The following is a 16722-nucleotide window of genomic DNA, read 5'->3' as shown; positions in this document are numbered from 1 at the left end:
GGTTCTCCCCCACTCCCAGGTGCTATTGTCAATATAAGCCTTGGCTCACTTTTCTGAGTCTTCTATTGGAGACTGAACTCCTTGGTTGTTGCCACCTGAGATGAGAACTTTTCTTTAACCCTCTTTGTTCCTAGGTGGACTTTCTGTTGAAAAAGAACTTTGGTTTTTTAGGCATCATGTATTGACTTTGAACTTGGCTCTCCATGGCATAACAGTTAAGGGGCATTTTGTTTTATGAAGATTGCACCAATTGCTTTAAAGACTATTTGCTGATGACAAAATCTGAATGGTTAGTCAGCATTTAAGAAAAGGATCTGAAATAACCTTGACAAATTGGTTGAAATGGGAAGATGCAAAAAGATAATTAGTAATATGACTGAAAAAGATCTGATGCCATAAGGGTTGAATATAAATGAGATAGCAATATGGCCCTCTGAAAAGGCATTATAATAAAGATCAGACCTTCATTAAAGCAGTCTGTCTAGTTTTGAATTCAGTGATGAGAAGAATTGGAGAGGATTCAGAAGAGAGCAATGAAAATGATTAGAGGGTTGGCACAGAAGCCATACCAAGAAAGGCTAAAAGGACCTTGGAATTAGCCTGGAGAAGAGAAGCTGAAAAGACCTGTAACAACAGTATTTAAGAACATGAGGGGGCAGTTGGGTGGCTCAGTGGATTGAGAGCCAGGCCTATACACAGTATTGACTCCAAGACGGAAGGTAAGGGTTTAAAAAAAAAAAAAAAAGAACATGAAAGAATATTGTATGGGTGATTGTCAGCAGCTGGTTCAATGAGGATGAAGAAAAGGCTTGAGAAGTTAGTCAGTCCTTAAACATTCATTAAAGTACCTCTTATGGGCCAGGCACTGTGCTAAGTGCTGGGGATACAAAGAAAGACAAAAGATAGTCCTGACTCTCAGGCTGCTCATAGACTAATGGGAAAGACAAAAAGAAAACAATTATGAACAAAACATACCCAGGACAATTTGAAGATAATCAATAAATCGAAGACAGGGACAGCTAAGCAGCTCAGTCAATAGAAAGTCAGGCCTGGAGATAAGAGGTCCTAGGTTCAAATCTGACTTCAGATACTTCCTCACTGTGTGACCCTGGGTGAGTCACTTAAGCCCCAATGCCTCACCCTTACCACTGTTCTGCCTTGGAACCAATACTTGAATCAGTTTTACATATTTAGAAAATAGGTAGGGTTTAAGATAAGAATTTCAAAAAAAAAGAGAGAGAGCAAAGGCACTAACATTAAAGGGCATCAGAAAGAGTTCTTGAAGAAGGTGAGATTTTAGCTGGGCCTTAAAGAGGAGGGAAGAGTATTTCATGCATGGGGAACGGCCTGTGAAAAACCTTGGGAGATGGAGGTCTTGTTTGAGGAACCACAGGGAGGTCAGTGTCAGTCATCTGCACAGTGAGGAGGGCAGGGGAGGAGTAAGGTTGGAGAAGACTGGACAGCTCTGAATGTCAAACAGGGCATTTCCTATTTGATCCCAACAGTGTCAGGGGAGTGTCTGCAGCTTATCAAATAGAGTGGCAACAAGATCACATCTGAGCTTTAGGAAGATCAATTTGCCAGGTGAGTGGAAGGCGGTCTGAAGTGGGGAGAGACGCAGGGCTGGAGATTAACAAGCAGCCCAGTACAGTGGTCTGGGTGAAATGCTAAAAGCCTGCAACAGGATGGTGGCAGTGTCCTAGGAAATTGAGGGGCTTATTTGAGAGATGTTACAAATTCCTAACCCTACCTGAAGAATGATCTACCTGAGGTCCTAGAACTGTTAGCAAGGGAAATTGTTAATATCAAGGTAGACAACAACTCTGTGTCTGGAATGGCTGGTGCAGTTATAATTAAAAATAGTACATTGTATGGAGCAGACACAATGTTTGTTGATCTTCATTGAAACAGGGAGACTCAATAACCTCAAATCTCCTGAGTCCTTCTCTTGGAAGGATAGAACTTACAAAGCAGTGATGCCAAACTATAATTTTATTTTTTTTTAGAGGCTGAAGTAACTTGGTTACTCTTTAGTACCATTACATAGTATTGAACTTGTACCGAGTGGTTTGCAGGTGTTTTGAGCCCAGTATGCTCAAACTCTAAAAGCACTGTTTAACAAGAACCTGAAGTCTACTTAAAACCTCCAAGCCATTCCAATGCAAAGTCAAATTTTTCATCATAAAACCATCTCTGATGAGCAATCATATTATTTTTACCTCTTTCTACCTACCCCCTCCCATTCCAGGCCCACTTGATTTCTCTGCTTTAAAATAAATCAAAATACTTTTCAAGTCATTTCCAAACACCTCTGCCACAGGGAGAAATTCTCTATTTGATTTTTATTCAACTTCTGCCTTTCTTGCTTCACTTCTCTCTGACTCTTGCCCCAGACATCTAAGATTTCTTCTATCCCCTTATGAAATTCAAAAATGTTTCACTTGAACTTCAATTATAAAACTTTTAGTGTATGTTGAATGAAGAAACAAATAAAAAAATAAAATTAATCTACAAATAAAAAATAAAATTCATCTACACAAGATTCATCTTCAGTACTTTTTTTTAAATCTTCAGTACTTTTAGATAATCTTGCTCCATCTGGTGATGAGAGATAACTTGAAACAAATACTATATTTTAATTTAAAAAATAATACTATAAGATTTAGACAACTGGTACATAAATTTAATTAAGCCCATTATGAGGATAAAGGAATAAGAAAGGTGATCAAAGACTGTTATTTCACTCATCAGAAAAGGAAAAAAATGCTCTTTGATGTCTGTGTGCTGTAGAGAGAACTTGGTCCTGTGTGTACAGACACCTGGGGAAGTTATGAATTGTTGTTAGACCAAACTAAGTGTATCTAAGCTAAGCACCAGCTCCCAGGAGCATTGGCCTTGTTCCAAAAAAGTGCCTATTAATGACAGAAGTGTAGTTTCTAAACACTGATTGCATTGTAGCTGGTTCACACATAGAAGGAAAAACACAGAAGCAGAATTATACTGAGCCATGGAAAAATGAAGATTAAGGGGCCTGGTCCTCAGAGAGGCTGTCACTGCTAGAATTTAAGTTTTAATAATACTTCACCGTTTTAAAAAAAAATCATACTTGTGTTGTTTAAAACTGATAAAGGGTTCATCCTAATTCCTGATAGTATTAGCAGTCATTACAATTAATATACCAAATTAGGTCTGTTAAACATCTACTCCTTTCTTAATATCAAGACAAAATAAGGGTCACAGATGACAATCACCTTCAAGTCCCTTGTTCTGGTGGTTATGTTGACTGGAATTGGTACAGCCTGATTTTTGAGTCATTCTCCTACCTGACAGATGAAAAAAAGCACCAGAATACAAGATGACAGCCTAAACTACTAAAAAGTAATTAGATTTCATTCCTTTAGTGCCTGTACCCTGAGGCTTTGTAATGGGTAGCTCTTAGAGATTTAAAAAAAAATTTCCTTTCTAAGCATCCACTGAAAATCCAAGGAGAAGTCTGTAACGGTAGGTTGCCAAACCCCCCAAATCAAACAAATTAAAAACTTACTATTAGAGAATATCTTACTTTTAAAATAATTACCAAACTGTAAAAATAAGAACCATCCAAAATTTTTCATTGTTAAAATTACATTTTCTGGTGGCAAGAAGAGCACAACAGTTCCAACCTCCTTTGTCACTTTCTCATCTTTCAAGATATGTTTATTGTAAAGCAATAAAGACTACTTCACTAGGAATAGTTTGGGAAATAAAGAGAAGGAAAAAATCACTTTCAAAAATTAAGTTAAAAAATTTTAAACAACAAAATATTCCTCCAGAATAATTTCTACAAGATAATATAAAACTCTATTTCATATTTATACTCCCATTTTTTCCCAACAACCAACTTCTTTGATTTAATAAGGTAATAACGGAAGTGGAATTTATATGTGGCAACCTAAGCTACTTCAATTGCTCTTTATGAGAGGGGTTTAAGAAAAAAAAAAAAAAAGGAAGCATATACACACCTACAAATGGTCCACCAGGTTTTATAACCTTTGTACTTCGGTTACGGGATTCCTCTTCTGCCTGGGTCATTCGTTCTCTTGTCATTTGATAGGAGTCATTTGTTGCACATACTGTAATTTTATCTTGTATAAATCCCAGGCAATTGAGCTGTGAGGCACCAGAACTGTAGAGTAACAAAGTAGCTTTGTAAGAGATGACTATTTTTAACTTATTTTTCGGGCAATAGAAACAAGCTAGACTTTAAAAAAATCATTCTCTTCTTGCATTTTCCCCAAATTTCTGACATATTCTTCTTATGTATCCCACTCTAGCCTTTGTAGAGAAGAGAGGCCATATAGGGTTACTAGAGGTCTATGGCAATATATAAGAGTCACATGTTTTTAAGAATCTTTTACTGATTCTTCCTAGAATTGAAATGAAGTCTCTGTTTAAAAGCAACACGTAATAAATTCTCTTTTTACAGGAAAAAGCCTTAGCACTGAGCCGAATAGTGAGATGTAACTTGAATTTAATTTGTAAGCAATTTTCTAGTTGGGGACAAAATTCTAGCAAGCACTAATGCCATCTTAATTACCCTAGGATTCAAGTAACTTAGAATTTATATTTACCTTTCTGTTTAAAAGTCACTTGTAGGGAATGAATTAGTGGGGGGAAAAGTAGCATTATTTTAAAACAGCTGAAAGTTCTTTAACTTTCTATAAGTAAGCTATACTGTCATTGGATGCAAATTTCTTATTAAATACAAGCGAAATTTAACTATGGGTTGCTTTTTTTTAAAAATTTAAACATTTATTAATATTCATTTTAACATGGTTACATGATTCATGATCCTACTTTCCCCTTCACCCCCTGCATTCCCCCCACCCATGGCCGATGCACATTTCCACTGGTTTTGTCATGTGTCCTTGATCAAGACCTATTTCCAAATTGTTGGTAGTTGCATTGGTGTGGTAGTTTCGAGTCCACATCCTCAATCATGTCCACCCCAACCCATGCATTCAAGCAGCTGTTTTTCTTATGTTTCCTCTCCTGCAGTCCCTTCCTCTGAATGTGGGTAGCGTTCTTTACCATAAATCCCTCAGAGCTGTCTTGTGTCATTGCATTGTTGCTGGTACAGAAGTCCATTACATTCGATTTTACCATAGTATATCAGTCTCTGTGTACAATGTTCTTCTGGCTCTGCTCCTTTCACTCTGCATCAGTTCCTGGAGGTCTTTCCAGTTCACCTGGAACTCCTCCAGTTTATTATTCCTTTTAGCACAATAGTATTCCATCACCAGTATATACCACAGTTTGTTCAGCCATTCCCCAATTGAAGGACATACCCTCCTTTTCCAGTTTTTTTGCCACTACAAAAAGCGAGGCAATAAATATTTTTGTACAAGTCTGTTTATCTATGATCTGTTTGGGGTACAAACCCAACAATGGTATGGCTGGATCAAAGGGCAGGCAGTCTTTTATAGCCCTTTGAGCATGATTCCAAATTGCCAGCCAGAATGGCTGGATCAGTTCACAACTCCACCAGCAATGCATTAATGTCCCAATTTTGCCACATCCCTTCCAGCATTCATTACTCTCCCCTTCTTTCATTTTAGCCAATCTGCTAGGTGTGAGGTGATACCTCAGAGTTGTTTTGATTTGCATTTCTCTAATTATTAGAGATTTAGAACACTTTCTCATGTGCTTATTGATACTTTTGATTTCTTTACCTGAAAATTGCCTATTCATGTCTCTTGCCCATTTATCAATTGGGGAATGGCTTGATTTTTTATACAATTGCTTTAACTCCTTGTATATTTGAGTGATTAGACTCTTGTCAGAGTTTTTCGGTATAAAGATTTTTTCCCAATTTGTTGTTTCTCTTCTGATTTTGACTACATTGTTTTTGTTTGTACAAAAGCTTTTTAGTTTAATATAATCAAAACCATTTAATTTACATTTTGTAATTTTTTCTAACTCTTGCTTGGTTTTGAAGTCTTTCCTTTCCCAGAGATCTGACAAGTATACTATTCTGCATTCACTTAACTTATTTATAGTTTCCCTCTTTATATTCAAGTTGTTCACCCATTCTGAATTTATCTTGGTGTAGAGTGTGAGATGCTGATCTAGACCTAATCTCTCCCATATTGTTTTCCAAATTTCCCAGCAGTTTTTGTCAAATAGTGGATTCATGTCCCAAAAGTTGGGCTCTTTGGATTTATCATACACTGTCTTGCTGATGTCATTTACCCCAAGTCTATTCCACTGATCCTTCTCTCTGTCTCTTAGCCAGTACCATATTGTTGTGATGACTGCTGCTTTATAGTATAGTTTAATATCTGGTACTGCTAAGGCCCCCTTCCTTCACATTTTTTTTCATTATTTCCCTTGATATTCTTGATCTTTTGTTATTCCAAATGAAATTTGTTATAGTTTTTTCTAATTCAGTAAAGAAGTTTTTTGGTAGCTTGATAGGTATGGCACTAAATAGGTAAATTAATTTGGGTAGAATGTTCATTTTTATTATGTTAGCTCGTCCTACCCATGAGCAATCAATGGCTTTCCAGTTGTTTAGATCCAGTTTTATTTGTTTGGAAAGTGTTTTGTAGTTGTTTTCATATAACTGCTGTGTTTGTTTTGGTAGATAGATTCCTAAGTATTTTATATTGTCTAGGGTGATTTTAAATGGTGTTTCTCTTTCTACTTCTTGCTGCTCTAATGTGTTGGAAATATATAGAAATGCTGATGATTTATATGCATTTATTTTGTATCCTGCAACTTTGCTAAAGTTGTAGATTATTTCTACAAGCTTCTTAGTTGATTCTCTAGGATTTTTTAAGTAGACCATCATATCATCTGCAAAGAGTGATAGCTTAGTCTCCTCCTTGCCTATTTTGATACCTTCAATTTCTTTTTCTTCTCTAATTGCAACTGCTAGTGTTTCTAATACTATGTTGAATAATAGAGGTGATAATGGACCATCCTTGTTTTACTCCTGATCTTATTGGGAAGGCTTCTAATTTATCCCCATTGCATATGATGTTTGTTGATGGTTTTAGGTATATACTGTTTATTATTTGTAGGAAAGGTCCTTCTATTCCTATACTTTTCAGTGTTTTCAATAGGAATGGATGCTGTATTTTGTCAAAGGCTTTTTCAGCATCTATTGAGATAATCATGTGATTTTTGTTTGTTAGACTGTTGATATGGTCAATTATTTGGATGGTTTTCCTAATGTTGAACCATCCTTGCATTCCTGGTATAAATCCCACCTGATCATGGTGGATGATCTTCTTAATTACTTGCTGGAGTCTCTTTGCTAGTATTCTATTTAAGATTTTTGCATCTATGTTCATTAGGGAGATTGGTCTGTAGTTTTCTTTCTCTGTTTTTGATCTCCCTGGGTTTGGAATCAGTACCATATTTGTGTTATAAAAGGAATTTGGTAGGACTCTTTCTTTGCTTATCATATCAAATAATTTGCATAGTATAGGGATTTGTTGCTCTTTGAATGTCTGATAGAATTCACTTGTGAATCCATCAGGCCCTGGTGATTTTTCTTAGGGAGTTCTTTGATGGCTTGTTCAATTTCTTTTTCTGATATGGGATTATTTAGGTATTCTATTTCTTCTGCTGTTAATCTAGGCAGTTTATATTTTTGTAAATATTCATCCATATCTCCTAAATTGTTATATTTATTGCCATATAATTGGGCAAAATAGTTTTTAATGATTGCCTTAATTTCCCCTTCATTAGAGGTGAGGTCTCCCTTTTCATCTTTGATACTGTCAATTTGGTTTTCTTATGGGTTGCTTTTTAAATGCTACTACCTAGCTTTGTTTTGTTTTGTTTTTTTTAATCAAGTTATTAAAAATTGCCTTTAAAAGTTGTTTTAAGAACTGCTTTACACTAAAATTTATACCTCTCAAATGTGTTAGTATCATTTATTACGTGACATACATAGCTAGAAATAAGGTAAGTAAGATGAGTTTAATTTGTGTTTAATTTATGTTTAAACTCGATTCTAACATAAGATGGAGTAACAGTTGGAGAGATAAATTTCAGGTAAACAATTTCCTTTAAAGCACTATTTTATGGGTCAAATCTGTTTGACAACTAGGTGGCTAAGTGGATAGAGTTTCAGGACACAAGAGGTCCTGGGTTCAAATGTACACTCAGGCACTTTCTAGCTATGTCACCCTGGACAAGTTACTTTATCCCAATTGCCTAACTCTTACTGCTCTTCTTGCCTAATACCAATTCCAAAGAAAGAAGGTAAGGGTTTTTTAAAAAAAGAATATATTGTGCTGATATTTTGTGGCAAGTCATTTAACTTCTATTTGCTTCCATTTCTTCATCTGTAAAATGATGATAATAATAGCACCTACCTCTCAAGACTATTGTTAAGAATCAAATGAGATATCTGTAAAACACTTAGCACAGTGCCTGGCACACAGCAGAAACTACATAAATGTTAGCTTTTTATTATTCCTATTAGTTATAAAATACCAATCAACCAGCACTTATTATAAGTTATAAGCCAGACACTATGCTAAGTTCTGGGAGCACAACCTATTATATAACCTATTAGTTATAAAATACCAATCAACCAGCACTTATTATAAGTTATAAGCCAGACACTATGCTAAGTTCTGGGAGCACAAAGAAATGCAAAAACACTGGCTATGCCCAGGAGGAGTTCACATTCTAATGCAAGAGAAAGGTCATATTTCCTACAGGACAGATATGATATAAATGGAAGGTAATCTCAGAGGGAAGGTACTAGCAGTAGGGAAAGAAAGTCAGCCTATAGGAGGTAGGATTTGAGCTGAGTCTAGAAAAAAAGCCAGAGAGCCTGGAGGCTGAAGTGGGGAGGAAGAATATTTTAATCATGGAAGACTAAGGGCAACAAAAATTGCTCTATAAAAAAAAGCAAACAATACTTCCATATCCCAGTGGATAGACTAGTTATTTCAAGCAAAATTCACATTCAAATTCCAAACACAAGCAAAATACATTCAAAACTTTCTATTCAAATTCAAAATTCAGAACTTTAGATAATCCCATGGAATTTTTGGTAAAGGATGACTAGTCTTTTCATATTGTTCAATTTAGTTAGTTGAAATATAAGAAAAAGACCAAACAGCTTATAATTACTGGAATCAATGGTAAGAACATTAGAGCTTAATAGTTAGAGGAGACTAGGTTAGCTAGTCTAACACATTTCAGTGAACTGTCAAAGAAAAGTAAAATCCCTTTAAATATAAAAAATAGCGGGTGGTGGGGGGCAGCTGGGTGGCTCAGTGGATTCAGAGCCAGGCCTAGAGATGAGAGGTCCTAGGTACAAATCTGACCTCAGACACTTCCTAGCTGTGTGACCCTGGGCAAGTCACTTAACCCCCACTGCCTAGCCCTTACCACTCTTTTACCTTGGAAGCAATACACAGTATTGATTCTAAGATGGAAAGTTAAGAGCTTGAAAAAAAAATTATAAGAAATAGGCAGGAACTTCAGGTTCCTTTCCCAATATTAATTTGTCTCACAGAATGGCCAAAGTATACCTATTGGTTAATTTCTATTAATGATTATAGCCTAATAATGTCACATGCTTACATAATAAATGGGAAGCTTCAATTAAAAAAATATCAACTAGAAAGCTAGGGTAGTAAAAATAAAGTAAAAAATGGAAGCCAGATTTAGCATTAGTGAGAAATTACAATAAAAAGAAAGAAAGAAGGAAGGAAGGAAGAGAAAATCAGCAAGGCTTAAAAAAACATTTTTTTAATTATTGATTGCTTAGAGACAGACTTCCTAATGTCTTCCCAATACTATTACTTTAGATCTTTCGAAGTACATAATTACAATTGAGACATTTTTCTTTCTGCTTGCTTTAAACACAAAATGAAACTCCAAATAAGCTTCTTTTGGCATAAGGCCATGGAATGACCACCCTACAAAGGGGAATTTGAAAAGAAGAGCCAGTTAGAGAAGTTAATGAAGGAATCAAGTCAATCAGTATTTGCTGATGTCAGGTTATCAGTCTACTATTATTTTCAGTCAGAGACAGAGTAAATATAAGGCACAGTGTCATTCCATCAAGTTTACAATTTTGTTCGTGAGATAAATTTTATAAACACAAAAAGATCAGAAATCAACATAAAAATCATAGAATGTCATCATATGTAAATCATAGAATAGATAACAGGCTGACTTTTAAACTATAAAGCCTGCAGGGCTCCCATTGATGGATACATTAGACATTTAGTTGAGTACTATGGGCTAAATTATAGAGGGCTTTGTACACAAGTCTGATGAAAGACAGAGACAATTTCCTTTGCTTTCGAATTGACCATCTTAGCTAAGTAAGGTATATGCTCTTATCTTATCTACAGGAGTAACAAGGACAACGATAGTAATAATGTAGCTAACATTTACACTGCACTCCAAGTTTTCAAGGAAACTGATAGGGCAATTAATTGAACAATATCGCTTATTTATAAGATGGTGTTGTCATTTAGTGAAATTAAAAAATTTTTTTTCTAAAAGTAATCAGTTAAATTAACTGACAAAATGTAGAAGTGACTGGTATTTTGGAATGAAAGTCAGGAAATTTGGATTCTAAATCACTGATATCTCCTACTAATTAGCTGTGTGACCTTGGATAAGACAATCAAAATCGATAGGCTTCAGTTTCCTCATCTGAAAAAATAAGCATATTGTTCTGGGTTATTAAACAGTACCTTTGGCTCTGAATATATGAGCCTATGAAATATAAAATTAGGGCCTAGGTAATCTCTTTCTTTAATTTATAATGAAAAGTCTAAGGGAAGAGTTATTTTTCTTTGGTTATTATAGTTACAACACACCCAGGTGAAATGACATAGTTACCCCTCTGATTCACAGCAACTTATCAAAACAAAATAACAAAGTTCCATTTAAAGAACCTATTATGCTAATCACCTTAAATGCTAGGAAAGATTTCATCCTCCTCTGGCCCACTTCCTTACATCCTCTAGACTTTCCAATCTCTGCTGGCTCATTTTGGAACTTCCCTCAGTACTTAGGGCCTTCTTGCCCAGGAAGAGTCTAACACCCCTGCAGCTCACTAATCAGGGAATGTCCCTCAGCAAAGCCTGCCCCCCACCTTCTGCCAATGATGAGGTTCTCTTGAAGCCTCCATTTTGTGGAAGGTCCAGTGTTCATTCTCCTCTTGGCCTTGTTCCTGATTTTCTCTGGAGTTTAAAACTAGGTCCCTGCTCTGGATCACTTTTTATCCACCCTTATCCCCTCTCCTTTTTCTGCCTTCCTTTTGTGTGTTATCCTTCCCCTACTGTGGGTGCAGGTGTTGTGTTTCTTTTTGCTTGTATTGGTATCCCCAGAGCTTAAGCACATATAAGTACTTAATAAATGCCTGCTTTTTACCTTCCTTCCTTCTTATGCTTTAAAGTACAATTTTAATAATGTGTATTATTTCTTTACATTAATCTTCAATCTCTTCCTGGTATTTTTTTCTCCCAGAAGAAATAAAACATTCAGAATCTTTACTAATACTCTGTGAGAATCAGGGCTGTGACTGGACAGTTGGGAAACTGCTGGAGGCTATATACTGAGGAGTGACCTAGCCTACTGAGATTTAGGAAGCACTAAAGCCACTTCATTGATAAGGAAAGGGTATACATTTTTTAGGGGGCTCTTTGTCAATTAGAAATATAATGTTAAGAAATATGAATTAAGTAGCCAATTCGTTTTCACTGAAAGAAGGTATGCTTCTTTTATATATATACACACACATATATATATATTTTTTTTTCATGTAAGTTCGTTGTTTTTTTTAGTGTTATTTCATATTAAAGAATCCTGACTATCCTCCTACAATTTAATAAAAGTCTCAGACATAAATACAAAATATAATTCCCTCCTGATCATGCTTAAAAAATGTACTTACCTTGAGACAGTTTGCTGGATGCAGTCAAAGCTTCCCTGAGGGTTATCTTTGCCAACATTTGACAAGTAGAAGTTAAAGTTATGCACTTCATTTGGGGGATCATTTTTGGGAATTTTGACAAGCTAAAAGAAAAAAAAGAAGTGTCTTAAATTATAAATTCAGGATAGGACTTTATAATAAAATATGCTATATCCCCTCTTGATGGCTGTGCTCAAAACACAAAATTGTTAAGTTCAAAGCATTCATCATTGAAAAAAGAATCTTTCTTACTTGCATCCTTTTCTGTAGGTATAATTATTTCCATTATATAGATCAACTGCACATTAGCCAAATGAAAGAAATAAATAGTAACTATCTTAAAATCCTCTTCTGGTTCTCCTGTGATTTGTTTGTTGATCATAGTCCTTTGCTGGATCAGGTCCCGACCATAGATCCCAGTCAAGTAATCAATGAACATTTATTAAGCACTTAGTATGTACCAGGAACCATCCCAGCCTCTTCTTTTCTTTCTACATATTCTCTTAGTGAACTCATCAATCAGTTATCATCCTTATGCAAATGGCTTCCAGATCTATATATCCAATAAAGTTTCCTAAATTTCAAGCCTATATTGTCAACAATTTTGCTGGTCAGCCACCTAGATGTCCTGTAAGCATTTGTAAATCAACAGAATTCATTATCTTTCCCCTCAGACCTATTCTCTCCCTTCTGGCATCCCTGTGTTTGTTAAAGGCATCATCATCCTTTATCACCCAGGTTCGTCATTTCTAAGTCAACTTCACCTCCTCTTTTCAGTCTCTCTTACCACCCATGTCTTTTGAATTTGAACTACAAAATCTCTTGCTTGGCCCATTTTCCTCCATTCACACAACTGGTACTTTAGTTCAGGGCCATACTGCCTCTCACCTAGACTTAATCATTCTAATTTCAATCTTACTCCTTTTCAAAAACCACCTTCCATATAGCTACCAAAGTGAAATTCCTAAAGTACAAGTCTGATCGTATCACTCCCCTACTTAAGAAACCTTATTGATTCCCTATATCGGCTAGGATCAAACAAAAACCCTCATGGGACAACTAAAGCCCTTCGCAGTCTGAATCCCAGCTAATTTTTCCAGACTTCATTTCACATAACTTTTCCTCAAATGTCCAAGGTTGCAGTAAAACTGGCCTTCCATATGCATGGACATTTCACTTCTGCCTCTTAGAATACCTAACTTCTTTCAAAACTCAGCTAAAGAAGTCCTGAGGACTTCTCCATTTCCCTCCCAGAAGACACTGTTGCGTCTACCAAAGAACTTTGTATATATTATGTAATTCCTTAGATGTATATCTGTGACTTCCCTCTCACCTCTGAACCTAGTTGACCTAGAGAGATATAGAAGTGGCTTCATTTTTGACTTGTATTTTTGGTATCTAGCATGTAGTGGATGCTTAATGCTTATTGCATGCTTATTTAAAAAAGGAAATAGTTGATTTAGAATCATTGACTCCCAATGAAGTCATGTCAATTTTTAAAATACATTTATTTTATGGATCTTTTACTTTATACTTCACATCTTCTTTCCCCCTCCCAGATGGTAAGTCTTTCTAATAAAGAAAAAAAAAGTCTGATGTCATGTAATAACAGCATTTAGTATTTATGGAGCTATAATGTTTATAAAGTATTTTACATATGCAAATTCACTCATTTGATCCTCATAACAACCCTGGGACAGAGTTGATCAACAACCATAGTCTACCACTTCTACAAAGAGGTAGGGGAAAGTGTCTTGGAGCCAAACTTGGTTATAATTTTTAAACAATTTAATTCTTATTCAGTTAATTGAGAAGCATTTATTAAACCCCTAGAATCATCCAGTCTTATGTTGGGCAATGGAGATACAAAGACAAATGCCAAACAGTTCCTGACTTCTAGGAGCTTACATTCAATTAGTGGCAGCACAACCCATACATATTTATATAAATTAATGCAAAACAAGGCAAAGTAAATATAAAATTTTTTTTTTCAGTAAGGCATTAGCATCTGGGGAGAGGGAAAGGCTTCACGTAGGAGGTGTCAATTGAGCTGAGATTTGAAGGAAGGTAGAGATTCCAAGAGGAAGCAGAACACATTCCAGGCATAGAAAAACCAGCACAATCATTATAGGGAGGTAGGAAATGGAATGTTGTGTGCAAGGAAGAGCAGGCCAGTTTGGATCACAGAGAGTATGTGGAGGATAGTACTTAAAAAGTCAGGAAAGGTAGGTTGGAGCCATCGTGCAAAGCTTTAAAAGTCAAAGAGTTTGCTTTTAAACCTAGAGGTAATAGATCACCATTCAATGACTTCTTTTTCAGAGAAATCCTGTATTTACATTATCAGTCCTAATTTCTCTGGATATCTCTGACTAGATGCTCCAGCAGTATGACAAACTCAAATCGTTATCCATTATTGTCTTCCACCCCCTGCCAAATCACCCCCACTTAACCAGGTTTTCTTAATCCTACTACCTTTGACTCATACCCATACTTGACTCTTCATGTTCCTTACATATCAGATCTGATCAGTTGCCAATTCTTACCAATTCCACCCCCACCCCATGTTAGTGATTTCTCATTCATCAAATTAGATATATTAGGAAGGCAATTTAGGAAGGGACCTTGGGGTCCAATTTATCTTAAACAAAAACCCCTTTTAAAACATCCTGTACCCAATTAGTTGTCATTTAACTTTGACTTGAAGACTTCAGATGGGGTGGGGAATCCATTACCCTCCCCCCAAGATAGCACATTTTATTTTGTCAGTTCTTAATTTTAGGAAGCCTTTTTCTTATGTTAAGTCTAAATTTACTTCTCTGTAATTTCTATTTATTCTTCTCAGTTATGACCTCTGGGGTCAACCAGAACAAGTCTAATCCCTTTTTCACATGACAGTCCTACAAATACTTGCAGATACCTACACACTCCCTCCAAGTCTTTCTTTTGGGGAGGGAGGTTTCTAAGTTATTACTATTAATAAGTACTATACATCAGGGTATACAAAGTGCTTTCCTCACAATAACCTTGTAAAGGTTTCATTTTACACATAAAGAAATTGACTCTGGAGGCAAAACACTTATCTAAATCTTTTTTGCTAAACATGTCCATTTCTTTCAACTAATCCTCACATCATTAATTTGAGGCTCTTCACCATTCTAGTTCCCCTACTCTAGATGTTCTCTAGAATATCAATATCTAGTATATCAATATCTAGTATATCAATATCTAAAACATGGTAGCAAGCTGGGGTCTGACCAAAGTACAATATGGTGGGATTATCACTGTCCTCAGACCTGTATACTAGGCCTCTCTCAGTCTAGCCTAAGTTTATATTAGTGGTTTTGTCTGACATAACACATTGTTGACTCATATTGAATTAGAGGTCCAGTAAAGCCTCCAGGTCTCTTTCAGACAAACTGAAAACAAAATGGATGTGAGCAAGTGAAAAAGAAATGAGGGAGACAAGGAAAATGGGTGCTAAATGAATTAAAATTTTGTAATGAAGGTAATTAACAGCTCAGATAGTGACTTTTTATCTACAGCTGCTTCACCATTTAGCCAGGCTTGCTAAGATTTAGATAATTTATTATGAAGTTATCAACTCTGAATTTATTTAAACTCTACTTGACCCCATATTTTTGAACAACAGAATAACATGATAGTTTAGCCCTTTATAGATGAGGAAACTGAGGTTTTTTTAGAAGGTGAAATGATTCATCCAAAGTTATATACATAGTGAGTACTACCCTCTTGGAATAACAAGTTCCATAAATTTATTGTTACCTGTATAGATTTTTCTTTTAAATTTTGAGAATGTCCCCTAGTTCTAGTATTCTGAGACTTTGTGAACAACCTTGTTTTTATACTACATATACCATTATCCTATCTATCACCTTCATGATTTTATAAACACAGGAAGGAGAATAGGTAGAGAGAATGCTAAAGTAAGATAGAAGGAAAAACAAATCTATTCTTGTAAGCTGGTGCAATAATTTCTCTTTGTTTGTTTTAGTTTTTCTGTGAGTAATTCTAGTTTGGTAGAGAAGAAGTTATGTGTCAGTATCCCCCTTACTCCTAGGAGAGAAAATTCCCATGCCTATCTTCTCATTTCTTTTCTACTCTCCCCTAGAAAATAGCATCAGACATTTATATTTCTAAGGGTTAGGACAAGAGAGTGGCATAGGATTCCTAAAGTCCAAGTATGGATAAGATAGTACAGTCTAATGAACTGAAAGCTAGATCTGGGTTCAGGATTGATAATAATAGTAGTAGTAGTAAATAGTAGCAGTAGTAGGTAGCCTTTATTTAGCACTTTCAGTTTTGTAAAATACTTTATAGATATTTCATTTAATCCTAATGGCACCATAGATAGGTGCTATTATTATCTTCATTTTACAGACGAGGAAACTGATGCAAAGTAGAAAGTGCCTAAGTGGCTTATCCAGGGTCACAAAGCTAAGTGTCTGAGGCAGGATTTGAACATGTCTTCCTAATTCTAGGTGCAGTATTCTATCCACTGTGCCACTCAGCTGCCTCTAAATCTTGCTTCTGATACTACTTATGTGATCCTGGGCATGTCACTAAACTTATCTGAGACCTCCTTTCCTCATCTGAAAAATTAGATTAATACCACACAAATCATACCTTTTGGAGGTTAATATGAAGCTCAAATGAGATAATGATCACAAAACACAATGGAAATATACATAGTATTATGTAAAAGTTAGTTACAAAGATGATGATAATTTCTATGGAAAACCCAAGTCTCAAAGAAGATA

At 35.6% G+C, this 16722-nt stretch overlaps 1 protein-coding gene across 1 annotated transcript in view; it reads right to left on the bottom strand.

Annotated features, from left to right (window-relative positions):
- ELL2 (elongation factor for RNA polymerase II 2) overlaps positions 1-16722 on the bottom strand; it is a 96513-nt gene that overhangs the window by 25124 nt on the left and 54667 nt on the right. The window contains exons 3-4 of the mRNA XM_044662691.1: positions 11927-12048; positions 4002-4165 (exon numbers count right to left, since the gene is read on the bottom strand). Of these exons, the coding sequence (XP_044518626.1) occupies positions 4002-4165; positions 11927-12048 (286 nt within the window). The remainder of the gene's footprint in view (positions 1-4001; positions 4166-11926; positions 12049-16722) is intronic.

This window comes from Gracilinanus agilis, chromosome 1 (genome assembly GCF_016433145.1).
Source record: "Gracilinanus agilis isolate LMUSP501 chromosome 1, AgileGrace, whole genome shotgun sequence".
In the NCBI taxonomy this organism is placed as follows: Eukaryota; Metazoa; Chordata; class Mammalia; order Didelphimorphia; family Didelphidae; genus Gracilinanus; species Gracilinanus agilis.
This window is presented reverse-complemented; position numbering and strand designations above follow the sequence as displayed.